At 37.0% G+C, this 9757-nt stretch overlaps 1 protein-coding gene across 3 annotated transcripts in view; it reads right to left on the bottom strand.

The window, feature by feature from the left end:
- The window catches only part of LOC109361450 (E3 ubiquitin-protein ligase RKP-like), a 32928-nt gene that overhangs the window by 16490 nt on the left and 6681 nt on the right, over positions 1-9757 (bottom strand). Inside the window, exons 3-12 of one of the 3 annotated variants that reach the window (XM_019606913.1) lie at positions 8122-8937; positions 7750-7910; positions 7277-7415; positions 6862-6945; positions 5560-5835; positions 5316-5447; positions 4662-4861; positions 4175-4379; positions 3611-3955; positions 2704-3078 (exon numbers count right to left, since the gene is read on the bottom strand). In XM_019606913.1, coding sequence (XP_019462458.1) covers positions 3656-3955; positions 4175-4379; positions 4662-4861; positions 5316-5447; positions 5560-5835; positions 6862-6945; positions 7277-7415; positions 7750-7910; positions 8122-8937 — 2313 coding nt within the window. In that variant the 3' untranslated portion in view covers positions 2704-3078; positions 3611-3655. Of the gene's footprint in view, positions 1-2703; positions 3079-3099; positions 3956-4174; positions 4380-4661; positions 4862-5315; positions 5448-5559; positions 5836-6861; positions 6946-7276; positions 7416-7749; positions 7911-8121; positions 8938-9757 lie in introns of those variants that run through there. The other 2 variants (XR_002109295.1, XM_019606921.1) reach the window with 2 other exon arrangements.

Here is a 9757-nt window from a genome sequence, read left to right as displayed (position 1 = left end):
AACCTCTAGAGAGATATGGCTTTGAGGATATGGCTTCAGTTGCTCTCCATATCATTTCAGGAGATCCATGTAGCTTTCAAGGGGCTATAAACTGCCAGGAGAAAGAACAATGGATGAGTGCCATGATGGAGGAAATGGAGTCTCTACAGAAGAACCAAACTTGGGAGCTTGTTCCATTGCCCCCAGACAAGCGTGCAGTTGGGTGCAAGTGGGTGTACAAGAGGAAGCCAGCAGTATCAGAAAAAGAAGGGGAAAAATTCAAGGCTCGTCTTGTAGCAAAAGGGTATTCACAGCAGAAGGGGATCGACTACAATGAGATTTTCTCCCCAGTGGTGAGACACACTTCTATCAGGGCAGTGCTTGCCTTGGTAGCCAGCCGGGATATGCACTTAGAACAGATGGATGTGAAGACTGCCTTTCTCCATGGTGAATTAGAGGAGAAAATTTACATGACACAACCAGAGGGGTTCAGTGCAGCTGGACAGAGTCACTTGGTTTGCAAGTTGAAGAAGTCTCTATATGGGTTGAAGCAGTCTCCCAGACAGTGGTACAAGCGGTTTGACACTTATATGTTGAAGCTTGGTTATAAGCGTTGTGAGTATGATTGCTGTGTTTATGTGAGAAGCCTTGACGATGGTTCGTTTATTTTTCTGTTACTTTATGTTGATGATATGTTGATTGCTGCTAATCATTTGAGTGATATCAATGAGCTGAAAGTCATGCTAGGTAAGGAGTTTGACATGAAAGATTTAGGGGCTGCTAGGAAGATTCTTGGGATGGAGATTCACAGGGATAGGGGAGCTAGAAAACTATGGCTCTCCCAGCAAAGCTATGTTGAAAAGATCTTAGAGAGATTTGATATGAGCAATGCTAAAGTAGTGAGCACTCCATTGGCAAATCACTTCAAGCTTTCCCTAGATCAGTGTCCAAAGACAGATGAAGAGAAGAAATACATGTCAAAGGTTCCATATGCCAGTGCAGTGGGTTGCTTGATGTATGCTATGGTTTGTACTAGACCGGACTTGGCACAAGCAGTTAGTCAAGTATGCAAGTACATGTCGAAACCAGGGAAGCAACATTGGGAAGCAGTCAAATGGATTTTCAGATATTTGAAGGGGACTACAGGTCTCGGTATCATGTTTGGCAGCCAACAGAGTAAGCCTTCAGTTATTGGTTATGTTGATTCGGACTATGCAGGAGACTTGGATGATAGAAGGTCCACAACGGGGTTTGTCTTCACCCTTGCAGGTGGACCAATTATGTGGAGATCATCAGTTCAGTCTGTTGTTGCTATGTCCACAACTGAAGCAGAGTACATGGCAGCTGGTGAAGCTTCTAAGGAAGCCTTGTGGCTTATGGGGCTAGTAAATGAGTTAGGCATTGAGCAAGGTGGAGTTTCGCTGCATTGTGACAGTCAGAGTGCTATCTTCTTGGCAAAGAATCAGGTGTATCATGCTAGGACCAAACATATTGATGTGAGATTTCATAAGATCAGAGAGTTGGTAGCTTGTGGGCAGATACTATTGCAGAAGGTTCACACTTCAGAAAATGCAGCTGATATGTTAACCAAACCGGTTACCGTGGACAAGTTCAGGCATTGTCTGAGCTTGTTGAACATTCGTGATGATGGACTATGGAGCGCCCCCAACCCAATGGCGGAAGATGGAGATTGATGATATTCGCCAAGGTGGAGATTGTTGTGCAATGACTCATATCTCTAGATAACAGCAATACAAGTTATGGGCTTGGGCTGATGTAAAGGGGTTGGGGTAGAGGGCTATATATATTGATGTTATGTAAACCTATTGTAACAAGGAGAAGAATAGTAAAACACTAATCCTTATTCTCTAATAATATATAGTGGTAGCCGCTCAACGCTCCCGGGGACATAGGCACAATTGGCCGAACCTCGTTACCAAATCTCTTGTGTTATTCTCTTGTCTCTATACTCTTTACTATTTGATTGTTCGTTTGTTCTCAACACCATGTTTTTTGAGTTGAAAAGTAAAATTTGATGAATCCAATGTTTGAAGTTGAAAGTTGTGATTCTCTCACACTTGAAGATTTTATAAATGTTGGCATCAAGATCTTCAATCCAACACCTAATAAAGAAGAAACTTGACGCTTAAGTAAGCTGAATCTCCTCATTTGTAGTCCAACATATTATAAAAGGGACACCATGGATAGCACAAGATCCCAAAAATGTGTGTCAGATACGATACATATCCGATACGTCGACACGCATTTTTTCTAAAATACATGATACAATACGTTCAGGGATATGCGTATAAAATAATAAAAGCACATATAAGTGTAAATAAAAAATCCAAAGTAAAAAATATAATGGAAATTTATTGCCCTCCATAACAAATCTATCTTATCCTTTTTTAATGAAAACGAATCTATCTTATCATATTTTATTGAAAACGAATTTATATATGCTATATTTTACTGAATACAAATCTATATATCCTATATTTTATTGAAAATGAATCGGATACGTGTCTTGATATTTATTTATTTTATTTTAATTTTTGGATACTATACGAATATGTATCCTTCGCGAATTCGAGTGTATCCATGTTGGATACATGTCGAATACCGACACATGAGGGTGATTGACGAATCTGTGCCTGGATATGTTGAAGATACAGAGAAGATGGATGGTGGGATTACCTTTTACAATTTGACAGTATCATTTTAAGCATCCAAATCATATAACTAATATAAGCTTTCCCATTCAAAATTTTCTTTCCTGGTTTAAACCACCATGCATCTATCTAATCATTGCCTAGGTTTAAACTACATGTTCTTATAATTTCTTTTCTATAAACAAATTACGAACATGAATAGACGATGAACTAGCAACACAATTGACAGCTATAATTTTACTAAATGGATGAAAAATGCAGGTGAGCATCTCATCTGTGTTTCTAACCTTATAATATATTTGCAGTTCCATCTGCATTCCATACTAATATCCTGTTCTACCATTCTGAAAGAGTTGAAATATCACATGATGATAGTGTTCCACTTCCCGGGCGATTTTTTGGATCGAAGGCTCAGTTTGGTACACTACTGTCAGGCATTTCATCAACATTTCAATGGAATGATCAATGAACTCATAAGGATTACATGTCAATAAGAGCAGTACAACTGCCAAATGAAACAGATATTACTGCTAGCAATGACCGGCTAAAACTACAAACTGGGTATAGCCGATTCCACCAGACCGCCATCAAGGCACGGTTAGGAAGCACAAATGCTGACTGTAAAGGTGAATTTCGGAGTAAGAAAATATGTAATGACATGTAATTGCACCCAACAGTTTGGCAGGTTTCCTAAGCTAATGTTGTGAATAATGAAGAGTTGTGAAGCTGAAAGGAGAACTGAAGATTTTCCTTGCCATTTACATTGCATATTTACAGAATAATTATAATACCCTCTAACAGCCAACATAGTTCTCAATTCAACATAGACTTATCAATAACCATGCAAGTATTACACTATTTTATTATATTATCTGCTACCCTACCCTGCACTAAGCACTTCCTCTACACTCTTTTCCATTGGTTTCCTTTCCTCTAGATAAAGCTAATAAGTCACTTACTGGCTCAACTTTCACCAGGGACCAAGCAGCCACAAAAAGTGTGCCTTAGCTCACCTTCTCATCAATTTTGCTTACACCTGTAACCGCTATGTTGCAAAAGAAACATCTCTGGCAGTTCAAAAGATGTCTGGTTATGCAGCCATAGCAAGATCTATGTAAACAAGGTGCAATCAGAGCATCCACTTTGTATGTACAACATATGCAGCACATGCTATCATCAATATCCTTTTCTCCCACATCTTCCACGTTATCATATTGTGCCATAGTGCGGCAAGTAAGGAGGGTTAGAAAATTCTCTAGCTGCTCATATTTTGCCAAATAAGCCTCCCCCTTAAAAGACCCGTCCTGATAAAAATGAAGATTGCAAAGATGGTAAACATTAGTGTCAAAGAAAATATAATCTCAACAAATACCAAAGGTATCTAGTGAAATTGTAAAAATTATTCAATTTTGCTCATATGGAATTGTATCTAGTGAAATTATTGAGGTTACTGGGTAACTGATACCAAAGGAGTGCTGAATATTAAAGAGTGAAGAACATAGATTAAGGTGACAGCAACTAACCCAGTTATAATCCAGAAGATATTGGAATCCATAATGAACCGTATTTGGACAGTCCATGCTTGCAAAAACATCCACGAGATAATTGTTCTCTCGACATTCAGCCAAATTAGTAGCATCCAATAAATTTAAGATCATCCCTACAAGGGGTGACAATATCATGCCTCTGTTTACTTTCTCTGAAGATTGATCATGTCGTCCAAGTGACCTGAGAATAATTTAAAAGAAAAGGACATTGCTCATCAAATTCAATAAAGGACATTGCTCATCAAATTCAATAAAGGACAATGACTTTCAGCTAACCCACAAAAGGTTCCATATCCTCACGGAACCATTGTTATGGGTCGAGCAAGGACATAAGATTAGACTACTACCGGGAAGCAATAGGCTGTAAATGGAAGATGCCAGAACAAATAAAATTTTGACACGAATAAATCTTCATTCATTTTTGGTCTATAAATTCAAGATTTAAGTCACAGGCAGAACTTACAAGTCAAAAAATTGAGCATCGGCTGCTGAAGTAATTTGATTTAAGATAAAGACAATCAATTCAGTTAACCTTCGCAGGTTTGTGTCTGGTCCTGACATGAATGCTTGGGGAATCTCACGAGTGCAGAACTCTAGAATCCTTGTAAGATTACATGAAAGATCAAATGCAACACATCGCTTCCTTTGCTGAAGCTCTATTGCCTGCAAAGGAGGTGCTTCAACAATAAATTAATGGAATGAAGTAAACATACCAAATTCACACATAAAACTCCAAATAAGCCAAACAAATAATATGTTGATCGAAAATTAATGATGACTATAAATTCAACTTCAACCTTATGTAATAAGTGTTAATTTAAGTCAATAAAGTTCATTGTTTATCACTTAATGCAAATTATTATAAAAGACCGGAGTGGCTTTGAGCAGCCCAACATGTGATGCAAACCCTAGCCAAAAATACACTAGTCGAATTTCTTGAACATTAATATTAGGAAAGGGCAATTCTTGAAAACCCTAGTAAAAAAATCCTCTATAACTGAAATCCCAGATCCCATATAGTACTACTATATCTAAGAACACTACATCTACTACAATAATTAGACAAAAAGTAAAGAGAACTGCAAACCCAATAAAGGATGAAAGCAGATATCCAGACCTGATATTTTTCTTGCATTTCTCGAATGGAAACTGAAAACTCAGTCATGGTCCAGCTAAGTGTATTAAATAAACGGTTTAGGAAATCTGAAAACAATCCCTCATTGTTCATACATACTTCTTTTAGCAACCTCTGCATTGGGTCAAGAGGAAAAAGACGCTGATGTTAGAAAGCTATCCAAGTAAAAATTACAGAGTAAATGTTCCTAGTTCTATCAAAAAAAAGGTTCTTAGTTGTTACATACTTGGAAAATAACTGATGACGAAGATGATTCTCCATTCTTCGAAAAACCAGAACCCTTGCAGAATTGCATAAGTATGTTTGTCACTGAGATCCAAGATCTGGTATCAAATGCTGATAATAATGCTTTTGGCATCCTTCGAGTGGCTGCATTATTGCTCTCAAAAGCAACCAAATACTCCCTGTACTGAACCAGGGTAGATATAGACTGAAGAAGAAGATCCCTGAGATCCGTACTTGATATTCTTGGATCATCGAAATGAGTAGCTATAAAGGTCACCTAATTAAAAGGACAACCAAGCATACTTCAGAAACCATGGTAGAAACACCATAGATGACAGATTGATTCGCAATCCGGCTGTATGCATGATAATAGATATCAATATGTCATGATCGCCAGTCTGCATAACTAGTCGGCTCTACAATAATCCTAGTTCTTTGTTATTAGAGAGGATAGAATCCAATGAATCCATAAGAAGTAAAATGTTCATCTACAATTTGTCCTATAAATGCTAGAAAGTTGCACATACATTTGCAATCAAGTGAAAATGCAATGCAGATTGGATTAAAGAAACTGAGAAAAACAAGGGAAGTGCATAGGAAAATGAGGTTCAGGTTATTAGAAATATCAAATTACATTGTTTTAATCATGTTTTCTTTTATAACACTATACTCTTATATGAGCTCAATACTTCAATTAACAAACTGCATAAGCATATTTTTTAAACTTTTGGTGCAAAGAGAAATGACGGAAACTACCACTTTGCTGTCTTTATAAACAGTAGAGAAAGATACTGCCCAATCAATAAATCATTAGTGTGTTTAATTCTCAAGTATTGAAAATAAAGTCACTTCTAACCTTCTACTAATTGTATCTATTTTTACTGCCAATGCCTACCATATTAAGGTCACCCCAGTAAGTCAATGACCAGATGTGAATGACATCCAACATGGTATTAAAACTTTCCCAAATCTATCAAGTAACGGAATTGAAAACCAGTGAAATGATGGGTCTATTATTACCTTGAGTTTATAAAAAATTATGATCGAGACCGAACAAATATTTGGAGATGACTACATTAGGAGACAGTACAAGACACCAGATACTTATCTAAACTCTAACACCCAAAATTTGAAGTATCAAATTGTTTCTTGTAGGCTGATATCATATGACTATATGACCTCAAACATCCATTTACCCAAAATGTAGTACCAGATATCCAAGTAGACACTTATGCATCACTAGAATTACCTTTAGCAAAACGAAATAAAAGTAGAGAAATAAAGGTCGAAATATGACACGTACAAATGAAGTAAGTCCTTGCTTGATGAAAACTGTGGATGGAACAAATGGAGGATCACTTTTCCGCAACACGTGAAAGCAATCAACCTGTATGAAGGAGAAACATTAATCCTAAAATAAAACTTAATGGATAAATTAGTAATATGTGAAGACTGAAGACAGATTAACTGAGGCTGGTCGGATATGCATAACTCCCAAGCCAATATCAAATTTTATTCTTTCCTATTATAGCTCTCTCCTACCAGTAGGGAAGCACATAGTATCAAGGACACGGTCTAATATGTCAAAAGATGAGCAAAGTAAAGCCCAATAAAAGGAAGAGGGTAACCAGAAAACTATTGAACACTTATTTTTTCCTGCAGCTAAGTGAGTAAAAAACAACTGTCAAAATTTAAACCAGTTACAACTTCTTATTTACCAGAGCTTCCAAATAATATTCGGGGACATAGATAAACACTGAATCCATATTGCTCAGAACTAGCAGCATCTGGACAACCCACATGCACATGGCAAACATTCCTCTCTGCTTCCATCGTGCAAATAAAGATACACGATACCTATAAACAGGAAATGCCCAAAAGAAACCAATAATGTGATGAGAGCAAATAATATGTGCCTCTGGGTAAAAAAAAATAGCCAGAAACCCAGAATGTTTACAACCTAAATTTTAATATTAGAAACAAAGAACAACATAAAAATGATGTCATAAAAGTAGGTTAACAATGAGAAAATAACAACAAAAAACCACATTAGTTAACTGTTACTCCGGCAAATTTCCAATCTAACATCATTCAGAAGTATAGAGCTAGTTGAAAAGCAAAAGCACATACAAAATGGAAAGAATGAACGATAAAACAAGAGTTAATTGAGAACTGCTGCATGTCATCTTACCAAGCACAACGCCTGACACAATCGATAACCTGTTCTCTATATTCATTCCGAGATTCTTTCAAATGCTTCAATTTCTCACTACAAGATCTTTCTCTTATTTGCTTATCAGTTTCCTCCAAACACAAGATTGTCTGTGCCTGATGAGTCATGTAGTATGATGCCTACAAAACAAGTGTAGTCCCGCTCATAATCAAGACGAATACGTGTTATTGTGCAGAGTAGACGTAAAGACACTGAAGAAGATTGTGTTACGCGTGTGTCTAATATATAGACACACTCACAAAAAACTCTCAAGGAAATACCCATATATCATTTCCCATCATATTATAATAAAGTCATCAATTAAGAGAGTAAAGAGTAAATTATACTGACATTCTTGAAATTTGATGCAAGGCCATATTTATACAACCACAGTAACACGTCAAGTAGCTCTTCTTCTAGTAGTGTAGCTTTAGACAAAGCACTATCCTTAGGTAAAGTCTTCATACGATGCACCTGGCGATGACCACACCTAGGTTCAGATTGATCACTGGAGCTAGGTTTATCTGTTATCTCATCTTCCAAACTCCTATCAATGCATTCAGGAGTGACATGACCAGACCTTTCTGGAATAGAGCTACAATGGCTACGAGAACCTTTGGCCCTGTATTTGGCTGGATTCTTCAAGTTTCCTGCAAAATCAGGGTCATAACTAGAACAACAGCATGGCTTCTGCCTGGTTGAATGCGTAACTCTGGTTTCTACATCATCCATGCAGCCTTCGTACCATTGAACCACTTCCATTTCATGATGAAGTATAGGGTGTAGCTTTGATAAACGAGCATAGGAGCCTCCAAGCCTGGGAATATCAGTTCCAAGAGAATCGTTTTTCAGAAACAACCTTACAGGAAAACTTCGTAGACCACCTCTATGAAGTAAGCCAATGCCTGCTTTGCAGCTCTCTGAGCAGCCACAGATGTCACCCAAGTCAAATCCTTCAGACAAAAAATGAAGTACAACTGTATAAATTGAAACAAAAACTGAGTTACTAGAAAGTCCAGGGGGTGGGATATCTCGGTCTGCTCCTCTGTTCTTCAGTAGAAGGTTTCGTAAAAATGTCCTAAACACTGCCCCAGGCAACTGGGGAGGTGTTGAAGGTGGTATAAACTGTATCACTAAGCGGCAAAGATCCCTGTGCTTCTCCTCGATCTGCATGTGGAAAAGTTAAAAGAGATAAATTAAGTAAACTACAGAATGAGCATCTACAAGAACAATAATTCACAAAATTTTATCCTTGGATAAGAAATTATATTATTCAAAAAAATTATAAAGCAACAAAACAATTTTATGATTAGCATTATTTTGTTAAATAATGAGCATAATTTTTATATGATAAAAATGAGATAAAGTACTTAGCACATGACGAAATTTCCTCAACCTTGGAAAAATTATGAGGGCATAAACGTTGACCATCACCCCTATTCCTTGATTGCATTCTCAAACCAGGTGGAAATGGATGAAAATATGATGGAGAAGGAGATTATAAAGTGAAAGTGAGGTCATGATCAACTAGAATAATCAGTATATCAAATAAATAAGTTATTATTTTAAGAAGGAACAGAAGCATGCCAGAGATTTTACCCTTGGTAACTTATGGAGTAACTGGGAGCATTCATATTCATTAGTTATAGTTATACCACATGATTATTTGAGTAGGAATATGTTAAGTATTCAATATTTCACCTCATTTTCAACATCAAATTTACATACAGATTTCTCATTCTCAATATGTTCCCTGCATCAACTATAGTTTCCAGCACTACTTATGTGATGTTAGGAACCCAAGCAGCCATGCCTCTGCACCCATTGGCCTACTTAGGAGGGGCAGTAATTGGAACAGATGATTGAACAAGAACATATGTCGAGACTCGAGAAACATAAAAGATCATTCATGTAGGCACATCAAAATTGGAATAAACTGCATGATACTCGCCTCATTTCACTTTATAACACTCTCCCCAAACTTTGT

The sequence above is a fragment of the Lupinus angustifolius genome, chromosome LG01, assembly GCF_001865875.1.
Source record: "Lupinus angustifolius cultivar Tanjil chromosome LG01, LupAngTanjil_v1.0, whole genome shotgun sequence".
In the NCBI taxonomy this organism is placed as follows: Eukaryota; Viridiplantae; Streptophyta; class Magnoliopsida; order Fabales; family Fabaceae; genus Lupinus; species Lupinus angustifolius.
The sequence above is the reverse complement of the archived record's forward strand: the minus strand, read 5'-3'. Positions and strand labels throughout refer to the sequence as shown.